The sequence below is a fragment of the Siphateles boraxobius genome, unplaced genomic scaffold (genome assembly GCF_051911475.1).
Source record: "Siphateles boraxobius isolate OS27281-9 unplaced genomic scaffold, OSU_SipBor_1 65, whole genome shotgun sequence".
Taxonomy (NCBI): domain Eukaryota; kingdom Metazoa; phylum Chordata; class Actinopteri; order Cypriniformes; family Leuciscidae; genus Siphateles; species Siphateles boraxobius.
Genome location: NW_027509192.1, coordinates 478,935 through 502,685, shown reverse-complemented (window position 1 = coordinate 502,685; position 23,751 = coordinate 478,935). Strand labels below are relative to the sequence as shown.

General features: G+C 39.7%; 1 protein-coding gene across 2 annotated transcripts; it reads left to right on the top strand.

Moving 5' to 3' along the window:
- Nucleotides 1-4,799: 4,799 nt before the first annotated feature.
- best1 (bestrophin 1) lies at nt 4,800-23,370 on the top strand. Of its 2 annotated transcripts, XM_077209983.1 has the most exons (11): nt 4,800-5,132; nt 6,004-6,499; nt 6,754-6,996; nt 8,391-8,485; nt 12,053-12,286; nt 14,206-14,360; nt 14,656-14,733; nt 16,852-17,004; nt 17,296-17,376; nt 18,331-18,482; nt 20,226-23,370. In XM_077209983.1, exons 3-11 carry the CDS (start codon nt 6,845-6,847, stop codon nt 21,124-21,126), a joined length of 2,001 nt encoding a protein of 666 aa, XP_077066098.1. In that variant the 5' UTR covers nt 4,800-5,132; nt 6,004-6,499; nt 6,754-6,844; the 3' UTR covers nt 21,127-23,370. The 2 variants fall into 2 exon arrangements, with proteins under 2 accessions (XP_077066098.1, XP_077066099.1); XM_077209984.1 differs by lacking the exon at nt 4,800-5,132 and having other exon boundaries at nt 6,462-6,503; nt 6,804-6,996.
- Nucleotides 23,371-23,751: the final 381 nt, after the last annotated feature.

Genomic DNA, 23,751 nt, shown 5'->3' with positions numbered 1-23,751 from the left:
TACAGATAGACTGAAGCGTATCTCCATCGATTATGCAGCTGAAGTTAGGCACGTCATGACCTTCCAGGTCGCAGATTTGGGTTGCTGGGCACCAGCATGTCCAGAACAACAACTCAGTCAATCTCCAATAATGCCAGTGGTTCCTTAACCTGTAACCAAGAAGACTAACACACACACCGACACACAGCTTTTCCAAGGTTGGATTTGGCCAGGCTCTCACTATAAACAGGAGAGTCCTTTCAAAACCTCAAGATAATGCGTTCTTTCTCTCAAGGATAGCTAAACTTTAGTCTAACTGGAAAGAAAGGCTTTTACAAAGAAATGGCCCCTTAAACTATTGGCTTCAATGACCCCTATATGTTTTAACACATTGAAGACCTTTCTCAAACACAAAACAAGTCCCTATTTCATATCTGGAAGCTGTGTTAAATAAGCAAGCACTGCATTCAGATATCAAATACAGACATTAAAGAATACATGAAAAGAACATTTCAGTCATCACACTGGTAACTTATATAAATAAAGTAAAATCTCCAGAGAAGTCATTCAACTCATTTGATATTTAGAAGGAAAAATATTGATTAATACCTTAATTATAATCAGTCATTACATATACATTGAAGCAGCAGTGGATCTTGAACGGTGACGAGCGCGTCGGAGCTGTTGTGCTGCACGTGGGAGCTAACGACATTAGGCTGCGACAGACGGAGGTTCTGAAGAAAGACTTCAGGAGCCTTATCGATACGGTACGCAGCACATCGCCTGAAACATCGATTATTGTGTCTGGACCGCTTCCTACGTACCGACGAGGGCATGAAAAGTTCAGTAGATTATTTGCGCTAAATGAATGGTTATTGTCATGGTGCAATGAGCAGAAACTGATTTTTGTAAATAATTGGAATCTGTTTTGGGAGCGACCAAGGCTCTTCCGCGCTGATGGCTTACACCCAAGTAGAATCGGGGCAGATCTTCTGTCGGATAACATCTCCAAGATGTTAAATACCGTTTGACTAGTAACCAAAAATCCAAATCACAGTCTCTACTGCACCAATTTAATTGATATTAATACTAGTGTACAACATTGCATAGAAACTGTGTCTATTCCTCGTTTAGTAAGATCAAATAATAAATCTACTGCGGGATCTAGAAAAAATCTAATTGTTATTAAAACTAAAAATCTCGCTATTAGTGAACAAAAACAATTTCTAAAGCTAGGTCTCCTAAACATTAGATCGCTCACACCTAAGGCGGTTATTGTAAATGAAATGGTCACAGATAATAATTTCGATGTTCTGTGCCTTACTGAAACCTGGCTTAAACCAAATGATTATTTTGGTCTAAATGAGTCTACTCCGCCAGGATACTGTTATAAGCATGAGCCCCGTCTGATCGGTCGTGGCGGCGGTGTTGCAACAATTTACAGAGATACCCTTAATGTTACTCAAAACTCGTCATAGGTTTAATTCGTTTGAAGTGCTTGTGCTAAATGTCACGCTCTTAGATGTAAGAAAAAAATCCCTATTATCCCTAGCATTGGCTACCGTATATAGACCTCCAGGGCCTTACGCCAATTTCCTAAAAGAGTTTGCTGACTTTCTATCAGATCTTTTGGTCAACGTCGATAAAGCATTAATTGTTGGAGATTTTAAAATACACGTAGATAATTTAAATGATGCGTTAGGGGTTGCGTTTACAGATTTATTAAACTCCTTCGGGGTCAAGCAAAACGTCACCGGACCAACTCATCGTCTTAATCATACACTTGATTTAATTATATCATATGGAACCGATCCAACCGATATAGATATTGTACCGCAAAGTGATGATGTCACTGACCACTACTTGGTAACTTGCATATTACGCACTGCTATAATATGTCATGCTGCGCCACGTTATCGACCAGGTAGAACAATTCGTCCATCCACCATAGATCATTTCTCAAATTGTCACGGTAGACGTTTTCTCTGTCCCTTCTTGTCTCGTGTTTATGTTGTTGTATGAACGCACGTGTGTGAGGGGCGTGTCTGTATGGCATTACCTGATCCGCTCCAGCTGTTCATCATCACATCACCAGCTGCAGTTGATCACCACCACACTATTTATACTCACTGCTGTTCTCTCATCCTTGTCAGATCGTTGTTTGGTGTGTCCCTGTCTGGTTATCCTGTTCCTGATCGTCTCGTGTTCCGTGGAGTGTTTATCGTGCTTGGAGTGTGTTCTTCGTTCACCTGGGATTCTTCGCACCGTTTGTCTTCACTCATCGGGTTGACCATTTAAGTCCCTGCGTCACCGTGTCTTCTGGCTACTGCTTTGGACTGAGTTTAAATGAAGTATCTTCACTCGCATTTGCTTCCTGTGATCTATAGTACCATCATGACACAAATAGCTTATCTGATCTGTCCCAGCTGCTGCCTGAACCCAAACAAACAGATGAACTAGACGAACTAACTAGTACTATGAGCTCCATTCTCTCTAGAACATTGGATATTGTTGCACCCATTAGATTAAAAAAGGTCAGAGAAAAAAGTATAGCACCATGGTACAATAATACTACGTATGTTTTAAAGAGAGAAACACGTAATTTAGAGCGTAAATGGAAAAAAACTAATTTAGAGGTCTTTAGAATCGCGTGGAAAGACAGTATGTCACGTTATAAAAAGGCCCTTAAAATGGCCAGGGCGGAGCACCTCAGCAAATTAATAGAAAACAACCGATATAATCCAAGGTTTTTATTTAATACCGTGGCTAGACTGACAAATAAACAGACGTCCTCTGAACAAAATACCTCGTTACAGTTTAGTAGTAATGATTTCATGAACTTCTTCACCGAGAAAATTGAAAGCATCAGAATCAAAATCGTAAACGTTCGATCTCTGCTCGCGCCTTATAATTCAGCCGCAATTATTACCCCGCAAGAACAATTACAATGCTTTACAACCATAGAACAAAAAGAGTTAAATAAACTTATCACTTCATCTAAAACAACAACATGTTTATTAGATCCTATACCAACTGAACTACTGAAAGAAGTGTTACCTAGAGTGGAAGAGCCTCTTCTCAATATTATTAACTCATCTTTATCTTTAGGTCATGTTCCAAGATCCTTCGAGCTGGCAGTTATAAAACCTCTTATTAAGAAACCACAATTAGATCCAAATAACCTAGCTAATTACAGACCCATTTCGAATCTTCCATTTATGTCAAAAATATTCGAAAAAGTTGTGCCTGCTCAATCGGCTCTTTCTTGCAAGAAAACAACATCTATGAAAAGTTTCAGTCTGGATTCAGGCCACATCATAGCACTGAAACTGCGCTTGTTAGAATCACAAATGATTTACTTTTAGCTTCGGACCAAGGCTGTATCTCAGTACTAGTTTTACTTGATCTTAGTGCTGCGTTCGATACTATAGATCACACAATACTCTTAGATCGACTTCAAAATTACACTGGTGTTCAAGGACAAGCATTAAGCTGGTTCAGGTCATACTTATCTGACCGCTACCATTTCGTCTACTTAAATGGAGAAAAATCGATTATAACTTCGGCAAACTATGGAGTGCCGCAGGGATCTGTGTTAGGCCCTTTATTATTCTCAATATATATGCTGCCACTTGGTAATATTCTAAGGAAACATGGAATTAGTTTCCATTGTTATGCTGATGACACTCAAATATATATTTTATCACGGCCAGATGAATACGCTAAATTATCCAAATTGACAGATTTTGTTAATGATATAAAAGATTGGATGACGCGTAATTTTCTTTTATTAAATCCAGACAAGACAGAGGTAATACTTATCGGTTCTAAAAAGCGTCCACAAAACCTTTCACAGCACGACTTTAACATAGTAGGATGCCCTGTTACTTTATCCGCTACAGTAATCGACCTGGGTGTTATACTAGACCGCAACCTGCATACCTGTCAAGTTTTGGATTTGAAAATAAGGGAAATTTTCCGGCGCCCACCGCGAACAGTCCCACCACCGCAACCAAGCTCCAGTCACGTTATCCCTTACATTTTAAGACAAGTGTTATAGCTTAAATGAAAACACAAAAGGGTATATATGAAGAGCATTTATTTTAAAGGCTTATTTGCATATTTTCTGTTCATTTAACATTGCTTGTCTCTACATTTACATTTTATTTTCATTCCACACATTCTTTTAATTTCATATTGCTTTTCTTTTACAGTTTTTCTTTACATGTCACATAACTTTTCTTTACTCTTTTAGTTAGTTATTGTTCAAATTTGTTGCAGACTTTGCATTCTTTTTAGGCTGCAACCCCACTTTTGAAAAATCCTCAGAAATGGCATACCCAAACTGAAACAGATAGCCTACAGTTCATAAACACTTTGCACTAAAATCACAAGTATGATCTCATTTGAAAGCTGACACCTGGCAGTTTATTGTAAATGTAGAATTAATTATTGTCATAATGAAAAAATAGTTATTAATAGCTACAAAGTTTTGTAAAGTTATTAGAAATTTATTTTGTATGAAACATCTTCAAAGTTTCTGAGAATACAATAGTGGTCAAATACTGAAACTTGAGTGTTATATCTTTTTAATGATGTATAGTTTGTCAAGGTAATAACATTAAATCTGATAGTAACTTTGAACTATTTAAACAAACAAAAAACGCTTCAATGCGCCGGCGCACTGGCAACGGTTAACAGGTTTTAAGATGCTAAAGTCGCAGTTACCAAACGCGCGACTGTCCCCTACCCTGCTCCTCTTCAGAAAAGTAAATTCGCTGTCCCATTGATCGCGGTATTTACATGAGGGTTTTGGTTTTGTGGCAGGAGTGCCTTCCGTCTCTGTCGTAGCGTCCATCATCCGTCTGCGATTTTTTTTTTTTCCTGCGTTGTCACTCTGACCTCACTAACACACTAACCTCGCGACAACTGTACCTGTAGTAGGCTACTGCAGTTGGCAGTTATCGCGTGGCTAGTGACAGAGCTCAGATTGCGAATGTTTTTTGTTTTTTTAATCCGCCCCGGGCCATTATTATTTTTTAATAGCGCAGGTTAAAATACGGGAGATTTACGGGAAAATACTAATACGGGAGGACGGCGGGAAAGAAGGGTTAAATACGGGACTTTCCCGGCCAAAACGGGATACGTGACAGGTATGGCAACCTGTCTTTTGAAAAGCATATTTCATATGTTACCAAAACAGCCTTTTTCCACCTTAGAAACATTGCTAAGCTACGTAATATGCTATCAGTCAATAATTCATCTTCTGCATCTTCAATAAACAAGCTACAGTTAGTCCAAAATGCAGCCGCTAGAGTTCTTTCTAGATCAAGAAAATATGATCATATAACACCGATTTTATCATCACTTCATTGGTTACCTATCTAGTTCCGTATTAAATACAAGGTATTGCTTTTGACTTATAAAGCTCTAAATGGTTTAGTTTCTATCGCCTTACAATCCATCGCGCTCATCCCTCCCACCTGGACATTGTTTACCTTTTCCGGCTACAGCACGGGACTGCAGCGCGAGACTACAGCTTGCCGTCTAAAAGACTATTTAGGTTAGTTGAAACAATGGCTAAATTGCTAAACGCATCTTGTTCACATGTAGGGTCCCTGTTCATGTTGGACAGACATTTTAATTGCATTTTGTGTCTGTTAAGAGGCTCAAAAACGCTCTTTATGTCCATGCCCCCATAGCTGCCGTTTTAGCTGAGGGGAGCTCTGGGCATTCGCGGTCGCAGCTCCGCATAGCAAGCACCAATCTGGTTCGTTTTTTTTCTATAGTCAGTACTCACAAAGGTCTAGCGATAAAGATTAACTTAAAAATTGCCCGGAGTTCTCCTTTAAAATCTCATAAGCTTAGAGAAGTCATTCAACTCATTTGATATTTAGAAGGGAAATATTGATTAATACCTTGATTATAATCACTATGCTGTGTTATTTTAATTCAGCGTGAGCGGCACAACAGATAAATCAGTCTTACCGCAGTGATCATGTTTTTCTCTTCACACACTTTCAGTCTCTCCATTCCCGTGAAACACACCCTCAGATGCTGTTCTCGTGTGTGGAGGATCGGAACGGTTGTTTCTGAACGAAGCCGCAGCTCTTGTGGTCAGGCAGGGGTTAATGAAACACACCGGGGCATTTCCTCCACTAGAGGGCCCTACATCGAGCCCTAAACACCCGCTGAGGGCCTCAGCATCACAGAGTGTTTACCGGAGCCTGAACTCCTCATGGATCATTTAGGAGTGGTTGATTATTGACATCATATTTACATTACATAACTGCAATTAATACATGACTCTATTGATCGAGTTGAATATGTGTGAGTTTTTGTGCTTGTGTTTTGAAAGATTTGCTGAGATTAACAAACCCCCCAGTTTTCCACAATGCCTCTTTGTTAGTGGAAAACAGATTAGCAGGTCAAGTGACCGGAGGTGTGGGCGTCTCATGTTCTCCTTCCTTCTTAACGGTTCCGGTAAAGACCGAAATCAACTCACACAACATCACACGCTGTGAGTAGAGTTGCTTATTTCTTATTTGAGGCCTAAAGACGAGGAATAGTAAGCAGTTGCATTTGCTACATTGGATTTACAGTTTTGTGTTTCTCTTTTAATTCTAGTTTTGCTTCATTTTACCCATGCATGCATTTGAATATAATTGACTTGTTGCAATCAGTTTAGGTGTTGCTGCATGCTAACTATCATCAAACTAGCGTGTGATCTGTGTGTGTGTGTGTGTGTGTGTGTGTGTGTGCACTGTGATTCAGTGCTGAGCATGCATGTGTAGTTGTCCATCCTTCTCTCTAATAATTGAAAGGTGAAAGGTCAGCTTCAGGAGGGCTGTGAGGCTCGTCAGAGATGACGGTCACGTACTCACAGCAGGTCGCAGACGCGCGTCTGGGCACCTTTTATCGTCTGCTGCTGCGATGGAAAGGAAGCATCTATAAGCTGCTGTATCGAGAGCTGCTGATCTTCACTGTGATGTACTGCACTATTAGCATCACGTACAGGTAAACACTGATCATTCACCTTATTATTACAGTTTTACTGCCTTTATAGTGGTGCTACTATAGTAAAATAATGGTATCACAGGTAATTATATCATGGTGCTTTGATATGTCCCATGATATTGAATGACCTACAAATCATGTTTTTTTTTTTACGTCCAAGAATATCATGGTACCACGTCCAAAATCTTTAAAAATTATCACGGTACCATGGTACCACCACAGTATATTTTTGTAAGGAGATGCATTTACATAAAAGTACTATCATATTTTTGGGGGGACATGATATTACCATGTTTTTTTTTTGTTTTTTTTTAACATTTACCATTATAGTAGCATATTATTTCAGGAAGTATATTGTAGTTGCATGGAAATACCATGATACATTAATTTCAGAACCAATTCTACACATGTCACAGTTGTACCATGCACTTTTTTGGTACTTCAAAGGATATTTTAAAGAATACTATGGTAAAAAAAGAAATAGTATATAGAAAATATAGTAATACTATGGAAGTGTAATATTACCTGGGTACTAAATGATTACTATAGGCTATTAAAATACCATGGCATTAGTTAATATAGTACATATCCAAAAAACATGACGATACTATGGTACTTTGGTAGTAAATGATTACCATGGTATATTCATGTTTAGAAAGCTAATGCAAATAATTTAATGCCATCACCAGGTTTATTATTTTTTCAACATTTACCATAGTAGTAGACAAGTATAGTATTTCTGTAAGTACATTGGAGTACCATGTAAATACCATAGTACAATTAATTTCAGTAATAATGCTATATTTCAAAGTACCACGTGATACCAGAATTACACCATGATGCTACCCCGGGACTTTTTTGTAAGGGTAAATTTTATATGGTCCTCCAAAAATTATTTTTAAAAATACAATGGTAACCCCCCCCCATAGAAAAAAGTACTATAGGCTATTCATATATACCATGACTTTTGTTAATATATGGTACAAAAAACATGACAATACAGTGGTACTTTGATATACTGTGGAACTAAATAGTTACATACATACCATGATATTTTCATAATTTAAAAATAGAGTTACCATTGTACTATGTCCAAAAAACATGATAATACTGCGGTACTAAATGATTACCAAATCCATTTATCATGATGTTTAATTACTTTCTTCAAGTTACTGAAAATAATTTAAAGGTATTACCATGGTATATCTAAATACATGGTGTTACCATCTGCAAAACCATGTTAAAGGCATAGAATATTTTTGCTAGTGTTGTTTATCAGTGTAGAATATTGTTGAAATTTTCGTTCAGTCCACAGTGTCAAAAGGCTTTACTTTGAATATTTGAATATGTGGTAAAAGCAGCAAGTATTTAAGCAAGCGCTGTTTGATTGACAGGTGTATTCTGACTGAAGAGCAGCGCAGGATGTTTGAGAAGCTCTCCATATACTGTGATCAATACGCTCAACTCATCCCTGTGTCCTTCGTTCTGGGTAAATGCTTTCTTTCTCTTGATTAAAACTATTCTTGACTTTTCATGAGAATGTCCTCACAGATGAATGTGCCCTGCAGGTTTTTATTTTTTTATATTATTATTGCAAATGAAAGGATACAGACATTAACAGTGAGAAGAGAAAAAAATAAATAAAACAAAACAAGTGGGGTTTACGGACATCATAAGAGATTGAATTAGGCTACACAAATCAATACAATATTACATTTTGTCAATATGAAAAATGAAAGGTTCTTTACCACCAGTGTTGGGTAACTTACTCTAAAATTTATTAATTACTAGTTAATTACCTCTTCAACAGTGTAATTAGATTACTGTACTAATTACTCTCTCTAAAAAGTATTTAATTACTTTCTAAATCTGATATCAGCCTCAACCAGCTGAATACATGGATAGACATGAAACTGTTTTAATTCTTTCAAATAAACACTATAAAATTGCATGAATTATCCTTAAACTGACCAAACAATTTAAAGGGAGAAGGTTACATTATAAACATACTTTTTAACATCTGCAATATATTTTGATGTTAACACTATTGTTTTATATAGAATTCTTCTAGTTAATACCAGTCTGATCAAATGACATTTAATAATTATTTTACAAGATGGCTAATTCGTACGAATTTGTACGATTTAAACACCTCATAAAATGCATATGTATTGCCGTGAGATCGGATTGGTCAATACACGGTATATAGCTCAATTACATCAGAAGTAACTGTAATTAAATTACAGAAAAATTAAGAGCAATCCCTTTTTCAAGGGAAAAGTAATTAAATTACAGTAACTAATTAATTAGTAATTAGTTACACCCAACACTGCTTACAACAGACTCAAGGATATTATTGGTTTTAGAACATTTTCTTAAAGGTGCAGTGTGTGATTTTTAGCGGCATCTAGTGGTGAGGTTACGAATTGCAACCAACAAAAGTTGCGGTGGCCGACAGGAAATGATGTCGTCGTCTGAGACAGCAGAGAGTAGCAGTTCAGCAATGAGGTTTCTTTACAAGGATAAATTAAGAAATGATGTTTACTTAATTAGTCAGTAAAACTATATGTTATTGCGAATATTATTGTTACTTGTTCATCATTGTGTCAGTGTTTTATTCGCTGAACTAAGCTTGCTTCCTCGCACGAAGAGCAACATAGTAACGAAACGCGTTTGTCCGTTTAGGGAAAAGAAACATGTCGGCGGGTTTCAATATAAGCAGAGAATGTCTAATATGGGAAGAAGTTTCACCCAGTAAACTTCCGGGTTCTGAACTGGTTGCAGTTCCACTCTGGCTCCATATGAGGGCGCTCACAGGACGAGTGCAGAATGAATGGAAGTCTATGGAGCTATACCCCAAAAAATCCACTTTTCTCAGGATATAATTTTTTGTCTAGTAATTTGAATGTTGTTTTCGAAAGGAGATGCAAAGAAATTACAGATTACTGGGTGTAAGATTTTTTAGAGTCACTTATTTTCTTTAAAAAGTCTTTTAAAATGGCAATGACATCATACACATCGTACGACCAGAGAACTGCTTTACGGCAATCCTTCAGTCACTTTGGTGCTTTCGCGATCTGCACTTTCTTTTACAAGCTGACACAGGTAAATACACGTGCTAGAAGAGTTTTTGTTTTGTTGTTTTAAAAGACCACGCCGAAAATACTTCGGATGCCACGATGCCATCAAGCGGTATCTCTGGACGTAATCAGTCCTTCACTGACCAATCAAAGTCCATTAGCAGAATGCTAGCGTGTTAGGGGCAACAACAACTCAACCTGTAAGAAATCGAAAGGACATAAGTACTTGTTCATTCAACTTTGGACCAATAACCCATGTTGAACTTGCAAAATCTACATTCAAATCTGAGATTTTTCAACGGCAATCGGGTGAAAGAGACAAATTTAGCCGTCTAGCCCCATAGACTCCCATTCATTTTGCACTCGGACGATCGCCCCCCAGTGGAACTCTGTTGGAACTACAACTAAAATTCGGTACAATAGGGCTTAAAGGTGCAGTGTGTAGCTTTTGGCGACATCTAGTGGTTCGGTTGCGAGTTTGCACTAAGGGCTCAGCCCACTGCTCACCCCTCCCTTTCGAAGAAGCTACGGTGGCTAAAACGGGACAAACATCGTCGACTGAGACAGTAGAGAATAGCCAGAGTAAACCAAGTTTTTGTACCACCACAGTCCATTATAAACCACATCATGGATAAAGATTACAAAGCCATAGTCAGGTGAGGATCAAGGGTCTTAATACATAATATAATAATAGTAATTAGTTGATTGTCTCACGAACGTAACCAGCACATTTCTCCCCACATAGCAAACCCATAATATAGCGAGGGAGAAGAACCACATGAAACTATGCAACTATATATTTTTTCTAACAGGGTAGTAAAAGTTTAGCTGGCTAATATGAGCTGTTACTGTGGCTGAGCTGGTTAAAGCGTTAAGCCTTGTTTATACTGGACGCGTCCGTATGAGCCCAAAGGTACGTGCGGCAAAAATGACATGATTGTAACAGCGTTCGCGCCTCCGCATCCCCTAGACACCATTTACTACACACAATAGGCTTTTTTTCTCTGATTTTGGAAACTTGATCGACTTAAAATGCTTCCAAGATCGACGGGTTGGTGATTCCTGTAACTGTTTTACGGTCAATGCCAAGAGTACTAATCAGCTGTCTCACGAACGTAACCAGCTCATTTATCCCCACATAGCAAAGCCATAACACAGCGAGGGAGAAGAATTAAGTTACATGAAACAATCCAACTACATATTTACGCCACTGACAAGGGAAAAGTCACTGCTCACGGTGTTTATGGCTAGCTTCTTCTAGCTTTCTGCGGCTTCTCTTTCAAGGTAGTGACGAAACGCGCTCTGTAACGCTGTTTGTTCGCTGTCGGCTACGGTAGAAACATGACGTCACAATATGGCGACCTTCATAGAAGGGGATTCCCGCGCCTGTGTAGATATAAATGTCTAAGGTAATAAAAACATTACGGTTTATTAAGTAAGTTCTTTATACACCACTGAACACAAAGTTATGGATGTCATATTGCATTTCTGTTAATAGATACTCAAAATGTTTACACATTGCACCTTTAATAGGGAGTGGCCAGGCTTTCCTTAGACGGCTTTGATATAAGGGAACCAGCGGTGTGTGTAGACAGAAACTGGTCATTCTAAGGTAATACAAATATAACGGTTCATTAAGTAAGGTCTTTATACACCACTGTAAACTTATTTTTCAAGGTAGTGAGGAAACGCGCTCTGTGTTCGCTGTGTGTTCGCTGTCGGCTACACTAGAAACATGAACACACAATATGTCGACCTCCATAGAAGGGGGCGCCCGCGGTTATGGAGATATAAATGTCTCATTCTAAGGTAATAAAAACATAACGGTTCATTATGCAAGGTCTTTATACACCACTGAAAACATAGTTATGGCTCTTCTATTGCATTTCTGCCAATAGATCCTCATATTACACATTTAAAGGAAGTAAAAAGGGACTATCAGAGGAGGATATCTAAAATCAGGATTACTCCTGCAGGTTTCTACGTGACTCTTGTGGTGTCCCGTTGGTGGGGTCAGTTCGAGAGCGTCCCGTGGACGGACCGCCTGTCAGCGCTGGTTAGTGGACACGTCCGGGGCGCGGATGAAGGGGCCAGACTCGTTCGTAGGAGTCTCATGCGTTACGCTAATCTGTCAGGCATCCTGATCTACCGCTCCATCAGCACCGCTGTGTACAAGAGGTTCCCCACCATGAGCCACCTGGTTCAAGCAGGTAAACTGCACGCAGGAAAGTAATGTGGCCTAGAACAGCGATTAAATCCATGTTTTGTGCCGGTACCCTCCGGTATCTGGGATTTAAACTCAAAGAGGAAATGAAGGAATTACTGCCAGATTCCCAAGAGCTTTAGCAACAGTTTTAGAAATAGTTCATTCAAACATGAAAATCCTGTCATGATTTAACTTGCCCTCATTTCGTTCCCTAATGACGGTCAAAACAATGTGAACTCAGGACAAACTCAGGCAAATTATTTCATGACTGTGTATATAATTACATGTAATCTGCAAATAATTAAATTAAAAATGAAGGCTTGGCAACTAGGTCAATTAGAAGCTATTAAATATCATTCTTCTTTTTGTAACACACACATGCACACACACACACATTGTGTTTTCATGTTTTATGGGGACTTTCAATTGACATAATGATTTTATACTGTACAAACTGTATATTCTCTCCTCTTACACTAACCCTACCCCTAAACCTGCCTATCACACACATCTTTCTGTATTTTTACATTTTCAAAAAACATCACTTGGTATGATTTATAAGCTGTTTTCCTCATGGGGACAAAAAAATGTCCCGACAAGGATTTCGGATATTGCCATCTTGTGGCACACACACACACACACACTCACTCACTCGCACGCACGAACGCACACACACACCCTCACACTCACACATGCACACTCGCACACACACACTCGCACGCACTCACTCACTCACTCACACGCACTCACTCACACACACACACCCTCACACTCACTCACACACACACACACTCACTCACACGCACTCACTCACTCACTCACTCACTCACTCACTCTCTCACACACGCGCACTCACTCACACGCACTCACTCACACACACACTCACTCACACACACTCGCACGCACTCACTCACTCACACGCACTCACTCACTCACTCACACATGCACACTCACAAACAAACACACACACTCACTCACTCGCACACACACACACTCACTCACACACACACACTCACTCACACGCACACACTCACTCACTCACTCACTCTCTCACACACGCGCACTCACTCACACGCACTCACTCACACACACACTCACACACACACACTCGCACGCACTCACTCACTCACACGCACTCACTCACTCACACGCACACACTCACTCACTCACTCACTCTCTCACACACGCGCACTCACTCACACGCACTCACTCACACACACACTCACTCACACACACTCGCACGCACTCACTCACTCACACGCACTCACTCACACACACACTCACTCACACACACTCGCACGCACTCACTCACTCACACGCACTCACTCACTCACTCACACATGCACACTCACAAACAAACACACACACTCACTCACTCGCACACACACACACTCACTCACACACACACACTCACTCACACGCACTCACTCACTCACTCACTCACTCTCTCACACACGCGCACTCACTCACACGCACTCACTCACACACACACTCACACACACTCGCACGCACTCACTCACTCACACGCACTCACTCACTCACTCACACGCACTCACTCACACACACACACACACACACACTCACTCACTCACACGCACTCACTCACTCACTCACAGCCACTCACACACACACACACACTCACTCACTCACTCACTCACACGCACTCACTCACTCACTCACACGCACTCACACACACACACACACACACACACACACACACACACACACACACACACACTCACACGCACACACACACTCACTCACGCACGCACGCGCACACTCACTCACGCACGGACACACTCACACATGCACACTCACAAACAAACACACACACACAGTATTACAATTAATTAAATTCATTAAAAATGAGTCCATGGGTTCACCAAACTGAGACTGCTGGACTGAAACTCTCCTGTGCTGTAGGTCTGATGACGGCTGAGGAACTGAGGCATTTAGAGGAACTGCCTTCTCCTCATAATAAGTTCTGGGTTCCCTGCATGTGGTTCGTCAGTCTGGCCATGAGAGCTCGATCTGAAGGACGCATCAATAACGACGTCGCAATGACCGCCATCCTCAACGTATGTCTCACACTCGTCTGTGTGTTTAGACTAATAACTCCTGTGAGTCTGATTGTATTGGGTTAATTCAGGTGAATTGGACAATTTTTGCCATTGAGATGTTTGGGAAAAATTTCCTAATTATCCTGAATTAACCCTTTGTGTTATGAATATCAATGGCAAGTTCTGTCATGAAACTCTAGATTGCGCAGTTTGAGACAAATCTGAGAAAAAGTTACTCAAATAACACTTAACTGAGGACTCGATTAAGTCTTCCGGTGTACAATCGTTTTTTCCTTTGGTTTTCTCCTGGTAGGAGTTGAACACACTGCGTTCTCAGTGTATGAGGCTGTACGGATATGACTGGATCAGCCTGCCTCTCGTGTACACACAGGTTTGATGCTTCAAACTCGACTAGCTTCATTAACTAGTTCTAATAGTAGACAAAACTAACCAGACTATTATTTGTTCAGATTTCCCCTTATAGATCCAAGCAAAATCTGAAATGAAACTAAGCTGAATTGATCAAGTTTGTATGATCTCAGTCAGATATTGTAGTGTCTCCTGTGACAATGAGTTTTCACAATCAGTATTGATTGATTTAGCATTGGTTAATGTCAAATTATTTGTACCAAATATTATATATAAAACCTAAAATATTTTCTAAATGATTAACTACCCGCTTGATGTCTGATTAATCTCTGGTTGGAATGGAAATTATCTCTGATTGGTTAGAATGGCTAATAGTGATCTCTGATTGAATGGCTAATAGTGATCTCTGATTGGATGGCTAATAGTGATCTGTGATTGGTTAGGATGGCTAATAGTGATCACTGATTGGTTAGGATGGCTAATAGTGATCTCTGATTGGATGGCTAATAGTGATCTCTGATTGGATGGCTAATAGTGATCTCTGATTGGTTGGGATGGCTAATAGTGATCTCTGATTGGTTGGGATGGCTAATAGTGATCTCTGATTGGTTGGAATGGCTAAAAGTGATCTCTGATTGGTTGGAATGGCTAATAGTGATCTCTGATTGGATGGAATGGCTAATAGTGATCTCTGATTGGATGGAATGGCTAATAGTGATCTCTGATTGGTTGGAATGGCTAATAGTGATCTCTGAATGGTTGGAATGGCTAATAGTGATCTCTGATTGGTTGGAATGGCTAATAGTGATCTCTGATTGGTTGGAATGGCTAATAGTGATCTCTGACTGGATGGCTAAGAGTGATCTCTGATTGGTTGGAATGGTTAGAATGGCTAATAGTGATCTCTGATTGGATGGCTAATAGTCATCTCTGATTGGTTAGAATGGCTAGTAGTGATCTCTGATTGGTTGGAATGGCTAATAGTGATCTCTGATTGGTTGCAATGGCTAATAGTGATCTCTGATTGGTTGCAAATGGCTAATAGTGATCTCTGATTCGTTGAAATGGACAATTGTGCACTCTGAAGGGTGTGAAATTTTTGATGTATTATTAGGCTTGTTTGAGATGAGCAAAATCTGCGCAGAACCGATCACTGGTGATCAGTGCGTAATGCATGCCGGTTAGAAATGTGTCCGAGAGCGGTCCGCCATGCTCTGATATCATGCTGACGTGTGTCAAAAAACTCTCGCGAGCGCAAGGCGCACGTGTCTGATTCTGCAGTCACACGCAGGTTCTCTCCACCAACTGCGCTGATCAAAAGCATGATAGGAAACGACTTGCTGACGACACAGCTTAATGTTGATTGGTTTAAAGCAGTGGTTCCCAACCCTGCTCCTGGAGTACCCCCAACACTGCACGTTTTCTTTGTCTCCCTAATCAAACACACCTGATTCAACTCATCAGCTCCTTATCACATGGGTTAATGAGCTGATGAGTTGAATCAGGTGTGTTTCATTAGGGAGACAAAGGAAACGTGCAGTGTTGGGGATACTCCAGGAGCAGGGTTGGGAACCACTGCTTTAAACAACTGTGATGTAATGTTTGATTTTAAAACTCGGATATCATGTTTTATGTGTGTATGTTATGTGTGAATTTTCCCGAACTCTCGGACAGTGCGATCTCTATGGGTTATGCAATGTCATTTTATTATAAAAAAACCCCCACACACATACACACACACAGACACACAAAGAAAAGAAAAGTAAAACACATAGTCTATGTCTGTATTAAAGAAAAAATGATTGATAAACACTTATTTGGAATGGAATTAAATAACAAGTACTTTGGGTGTCTTGTTCATTATATTTATTTTCATATAAAAGCAACAGAACTTAAATTACACCCAGTTTATTGGCAACACTGTGCATGAGCGTGAATCCCGCGATATCCATCATTGATCTCGCAGGAGTCAGATCCACTGCGAGAAGCAAGAACTGTCCGACTTGCCTACGATTTTTTTCACTCCTCCAGCGCTTACTCTCGACTACATTTCAGACGAGGCAAGGCGCATCTCAAACAAGCCTATTATTATTATGTGTCATGATTTTAAGCAGGTTGTGTGTCCTGTTCTCTCTGCTAGGTGGTAACTGTGGCTGTGTACAGTTTCTTTTTGACTTGTCTGATTGGTCGACAGTTCCTTGACCCCGCCCAGGGTTACCCGGGTCACAACCTCGACTTCTACCTGCCTGTGTTCACCTTACTGCAGTTCTTTTTCTATGCAGGCTGGCTCAAGGTGTGCTAATAATGTTATCTTAATAGTGAGGCGTCACATAAGTTGGCTCTCCACTTCACATTCACAGTCACTAATAACCGGTTATAATGAATAAAATGACTGTTTGGTGTTAAATAACCTCAGCATAATTATATGGTGTTCCTCTCAGCTGACATGGCATATACAAAACTTGATTATAAAAACAAATTTAGTGAAACACAACTTTAATAATGGTTACATCACAGTGACGTAATGTAGCTACATCATCTTTTAAAAAAACCCAGAAAATAATTGCATTGTTTTTTTTTTCAGGTAGCAGAGCAACTTATTAATCCTTTTGGGGAGGATGATGACGACTTTGAGACGAACTGGCTTGTGGACCGTAATTTACAGGTACATCATCAGCCCCACTAATGACATGTGTGTTGATCTCCTTTGTGCCATTCTGTCTCGTTCTATGGATTTGTGTCTGGTTGTACAATCTCTCTGGCTGTGTCCGAAATCACATACTCTTTTGAGTAGGTACTTTTTTTGAATAACTTACTTAGCAAGCACTAAAAAAGTAAGTTCTATATTGTATAAGTGTGTGTAGTATGAATGTAAACCTGACGTACTACATCTGCCATGTTGTCATTATCATGTGACCTACAGTACCAGCGTCAGTTGTCGCTTCACTGTCATTCATAAATCCTCTCCCGTGGCCTCATGGGATAGTAAAGTGTCCATCGAATGCACACTTCAGAATCTTTCCGGGAAAAAGTAGGTGATCCGGGTACATTGACACACTTATTTTGTCACATACTGTTTCGCTTACTATATAGTAGGGAAGTATGCGATTTAGGACGCAGCCTCTGTTCAATTTTCTTCTTTTACATTTGTTTATGACTGTCTGACCCTATTTTTTAAAGGTGCACTAAAAATATATATTTGATTATGCATCATGTATTGAATTTATTTTGACATCTGTTGGCAGAGATGCAGTATTGCACAAACGTCTTCGGTTACTGATGCCATTGTAGAAATACTCTGTTTGCAGATGCATTTGTCACCAATTTTTTATATATTTGGCAACTGAAAGTGTCTAATAATATAATATGGTAATAATTAACAATATATGGCGGCCATGAGGGAAATCTATCCTTTTGTAGAATAAAACTGATATTTCAAGAGAATGGAGTCATTTTTCAAGCTAAAACTAATTTTAAGTGTAGACTTAAAAGACTTTTAAATGACATTTAGTGAGCTAATATGGCAAAATTCCTGGGAAGTGCAATAAGTGTCCAAAATATCTCTCCTTTTTGTAAGCACCTGTGCTTATACGAAGATAAATGGTTGTGTTTCTCCCAGGTGTCTCTGCTGTCAGTGGATGAGATGTATGATCTGGTTCCTCTGATTGAGAGAGATAAATACTGGGATGAATCTGAACCTCAGCCGCCGTACACCGCCGCCAGCGCAGAACACCGCAAACCCTCATTCATGGGATCCGCTTTGGACATCAGGTGAATGGACGTCCTCACATACACACACTTAAACCTTAAATTCTGGTGCACAAAAATTTTTTTTTAAATTCTCTTGATTTTACAGCCATTGAAAGCACAGTGAAAAACAAACCTTTACTTCTGTAATGTGACATTTCTAAGTGAAACAGAATATTTAGCGGAAGAAAACTTTGGAATTACAATAAGACCTTTAAGACCAGGAATCATTGTTATATATATCACCATATCGTCCAGCCCTAAAACTTGTATAGTTTTTTGCCAGTGTTTATTTAAAAACATCCAATTATGCAGAATATATTATGGTAAATATTTAATTGATGAGTTATCAATACAATATATAACAATAGAATATATAGGATATTATTTTACCCCTAAATTCAGCACATTGACACAAAATAACTGCAAATCCACCTTTCACTGCCTGGATCCAGTTATTTCTGTGAATTAATTTGCTTCTCTGTTCTGTAGCTTTCGGCAGTCTCTGAAAATATACCTCAGATTTCTGGTCAAATCTAGTTGTGCAGTCAATCTCAAAGCTCTTTCCCGTTTTAGATGTGTTTCGTGTGTTTATCGCAGCATTCACACTGAAAACAAATGCTACCATCTATTGTTTTTCTTTACAAGGAAGTTTTCAAGTCGCACTGATCAGTGATGATGAGTCAAAAGACAATATTTTTTAAGATTTTAAAACGTATGCCGCTGCACAGCTCTTCAAAGGGAAGCGTAAAAGTAAACACATTACACCGGTTTTGATTTTGCTTCATTGGCTACCGGTTAAATACAGAATTGATTTTAAAGTTTTGTTATTTGTTTGTTATTTAAGTCTTTTCGGAACCAGGCTAAACAGTACCTATCAGAAATATTTCATCCGCCCTCCCAGTAAAGATCACTTAGATCGGGCGACTCAGATCTACTATCTGTTCCTAGAACTAGACTGAAAAATAGGGGTGATCGTGCTTTTGCGATCAAGTTATGGAATAGCCCGGCTTACATCAGATCCACCCAAACTTAGTGCATTTTTAAATCCACCTTGAAAACTTATCTTTTGCCAATTGTTTCAATATTTCTTGATTATCAATATTTTTCAATATTTTACCTTAGTTCACAGGTTTTCCATTTTATTGTTCTTTATTTTGCTTTACTGTTTTATGTGTTTTCTATCTTATTGTTTGTTTCCTTGGCTTTTGTAAAGCACTTTGGTCAACACCAGTTGTTTTTAAATGTGGTATATGTGACCCTGCACCACAAAACCAGTCACATGGTTACATTTTATGAAATTGACATTTATACACCTTCTGAAACCTGAATAAATAAGCTTTTCATTTATGTATGGTTTGTTAGGATAGGACAATATTTGGCCGAGATACAACTATTTGAAAATCTGGGTGCAAAAAAATTAAAACATTGAAAAAAATCGCCTTTAAAGTTGTCCATTTATGTTCGCAATTGTGCTGCATTCACTCACCAAAATAAATGTTTTATATATTTACGGTAGGAAATTTACAAAATATCTTCATGGAACATGATCTTTACTTAATATCCTAATGATTTTTGGCATAAAAGATAAAATTGATAATTTTGACCCATACAATGTATTGTTGGCTATTGCCACAAATATACTTGTGACTGGTTTTGTGATCCAGGGTCACATATGAATAAAATTGTATTGTATTGTAACAGTAGATCCTCAAGGCCAGTTGTGGGGTAAAAACAAGCTCACAAGGTTGTCTCTCTGTCTCTCAGCGTTCCCAAAGAGGACATGGAATTCCAGCACAATCTGGAGCAGATTAAGGAGCACGAGGAGGCCAATCACTCCACTCCGTTCCTGGGCAGCTTGAGTCGTCTTCTGGGCGTCCAGTCGACCAATTTCCCTCGCTCGACTCCCACGTCTCGAGTCTCGCTCCTGCGTCGGCGTCCCCGCGCCCCCTTCTCTCGCTTCCCGCTTTACCTCAATCCCGAGAGTGCTCCGATGCCCAACCATTCCCGGGACGCCGACATGGCCGATGACGCCTTCTCCTCAATGCCACTCTACGAAAGACCTGGTTTTTACAGCTGTCCTCAGACGCCCATCCACTGCATCCCTCCGCCTGTTACTCGCTCGAGACCACGACGAGCTCACGACAGCTCCAGCTCACTAGCACAACCAATGGTGGGATCACAAGTCCTGGCTCCTCCCGATACACCCGCGCCTCCTTCCTCCGCTTTCCCTTGGGTGGGAGAAGACCGTGAACATTCAGGACCAGCTTTCTCATTCCCAGATCCTGTGCCCGAGCTGTTAACCAAAGCACGGCCCGTTCACGTATTGCCATTGCGACGTCCCCTGCCTTTACGTCTCTCGTTAGACACGACTCCTTCTCCGTCTACGCCAGAGAGGGTGTTTTCTTTCACTCCTCAATCTTGGCCGATCAACACCGCCAGCTCTGGGAGCATGAACGCGGCGACCACGACAAACATCAACGGTACGGCAAACAACCCCTGGCCAATCAGCAGAAGCACCACCGCAAGCACAGCCAATCCCGTCAACACAAGCCCCATGGCGACTCAGCCGACAGCCAATCAGCACAACTCTCCCAACGACTCTGGCATCTCATTGGCTGAGGGGGATCTGTTGGGTGTTGCGCTGAGAACGAGGGAACAGCTCTAAAGCCGAGTGCACACTGTGCGATTTATTATAGTCCTTTACGATTGTTCCTCGTCAGACTCTACGAACATGATCCTCGCTGTAAACCATGTCACACTGTAAGATCGCAGTTGATAGGGTGCGTTCAAGTCTTCCTGGGAAGTTCGTACTTACGAGGTGGAAAGTCGTGTTTACGACGGCAGGTGCGTTCGATGTAAGATGGCGGTGTACTTTCTCTTAATTAATTACACAAAAATACTCTTAAACTCTAGTTCTATAAAATGAAGAACAAAGATTTGCATAAGGTGTGCTTTTCATTTTTATGTTTTTAGTTAATTTATGAAGCCACTGCAAACTTTATCGTTACATATTACATTGTTATTTTATAATGCTATCATATTCTGTGCTGGCAATTAGCTTTCTGCGCTGTAAATAGAAAAGCCTGACAATATCACAGAAGTATCGTGGTATTCCGCCATGTTTCTCACTGACACGCCCCCAACTTAAAGATCGGGGCTACAACTGAGTTCCCACGGGACTTCAGCGCGAGACTACAGCTAGCCGTCTAAAACACCATTTAGGTGAATTTAAACAACGGCTAAGTTGCTAAACGCATCTTGGTCACATGTAAGGGCCCTGTTCATGTTGGACAGACATTTTAATTGCATTTTGCGTCTGTTAAAACAAATGCACAAAGACACTCTTTATGTATATGCCCCCATAACTGCTGTTTTTTGTAGCTGAGGGGGAGCTCTGGGCGTTTGCGGGAACAGCTCCGTGTTGCAAGCACCAATCCGGTTCGTTTTTTTTTCTATAGACATTACTCACAAAGGTATAACGATCAAGATTAACTTAAAAATTGCCCGGAGTTCTCCTTTAAAGAAAATCCCGAGCTCCCCACTTGTATTCACGACATTGTGGTGGCGTTCATGTGCGTTCAACTCGTAAATACGATCTATACGAGATGACTTGAATGCACCATCATCAGACGCGCGTCTTGACAATAGTACAGATTGTCAAGACGTGTTAAAAATGGACGCATGCAAGAAAATCCGTCCGGAGTTACACATCATTAATCGATGACGTGTTCGTGATGTGAGCTGCGGTACACGCGGGATTGAAATGGTGGCTACGAAGAAATCTCTAACGTTAATTTTGGTCATGGCTTTTCTTGGAAAACGAAGACAATTTGACGGTCGTCATCGTAGAAGTCACACTGAAGGACTGGGAGTCAAATCTTCTGACACTGCCAGAAATTCTTCTATATAGATCACATATAGATATAGATCGCAATGGTCATGAATCGGCTGTCGGTGAACATGTTAAACTAATGATCAAAGACTTCAGATTTTAGCTTAGGATCTGAGGAATCTTTTAGGATTTGCAAAATTTGTTTTAGACGGCCAAATCGTAGCCAAACTCGTACAGTGTGCACCCAGCTTAAGTTAGGTGGAAAATACCAGCTTAGACCAGCGTGAGTTTGCTCTTTCAGGCTGGTTTAGAGAAGGGCTTACAGATGTGTTTTTGGACATTTAAGAAACCTCATAAACCCTAAAAAAACAACATTACATATGCTGCCCCTAAATTCATATTCTGGAGGAGAAAGTGCATTATGAATCATAACATGCACAATTGATTCAATTTCTGACATGGATTCCACACATTTTTTTAAATTATATTCCTGTATGTGGGAAGAGATAAATCATGTGGATCAGTAAAACCACTCGATCTTCTCCATATTAAGTCTATATTTCACTACTGGCTGCATCCTAAATACTTCATTACTATAGTAGGCAGAAAACAGTAGTATTGCTTAACTCATGCCAAGAATTGCATGCAGCTCCAAGTACTGTTTAAAACCTTTATAATATTATTTGTGGGGTTCATTAATGGTGATAATAATTCGACAGAACAGATGTTGTAAGGTATCTGCAGAGATTGACTGTTGCATAAATGACTGTTACCTCCCGGGAGGTGCATGCAGAACTCGGCATTACACCTGTTAGCGGCTTTGCCCCATGAATGCGCTGTTTGTATACAAGAAACGCGTCTATATAGAATGCACTTCATTGGTAGTCGCCACTGCTCATTTTAATAAATATTGTTGCCGAATGAATGATTTTTTGATATTGAAAAACCAAATAATATTAAAGAAAATGTAGTGATTTGATTCACAAACAGCCACTGATGCAGAACAAACCTCCCAAACACAATGCATTATGGGATTGCAACAGAATTAAAGTGTTTTGTACCAACTTGTGCTCTTTACACGGACTTAGTGTGATTCTTATTCCTCAGAATGAGGTGAAAAATGTGTAAAATCAATGCCTTGTTCACTTTCGGCTGGATTTTACTGCAGAACGTTTATAGTTAGCATGCAGTTGTTTAACATGTTTGGCTAGGAATAGGAATTTCCATGACTTTTCTTGACCTGTGATTAATAAGTCACTTATTAAGTGTGTTATTTTAAGTATCATTAATATCCTATTATAGTTTTTTTATATATATTTCTGCTTTCATATTTATTTTAGTTTGAGTATTATTTTTGTTGTTTCAAATATCTAAAATAGTTATTTGTAATTCATTTTTATTTGAATTTTAGTTATTTAGTACTTAAAATTAAACTCAACAGAAATTAGCTTGCTATTT

Coding starts and splice junctions, on each gene's coding strand:
- best1 (XM_077209983.1), top strand. CDS start 6,845: ATGACGGTCACGTACTCACAGCAGGTCGCAGACGCGCGTCTGGGCACC. Junction 14,734..16,851: donor TGCCTCTCGTGTACACACAG/GTTTGATGCTTC, acceptor TCTCTCTGCTAG/GTGGTAACTGTGGCTGTGTA. Junction 18,483..20,225: donor GGATCCGCTTTGGACATCAG/GTGAATGGACGT, acceptor TCTGTCTCTCAG/CGTTCCCAAAGAGGACATGG.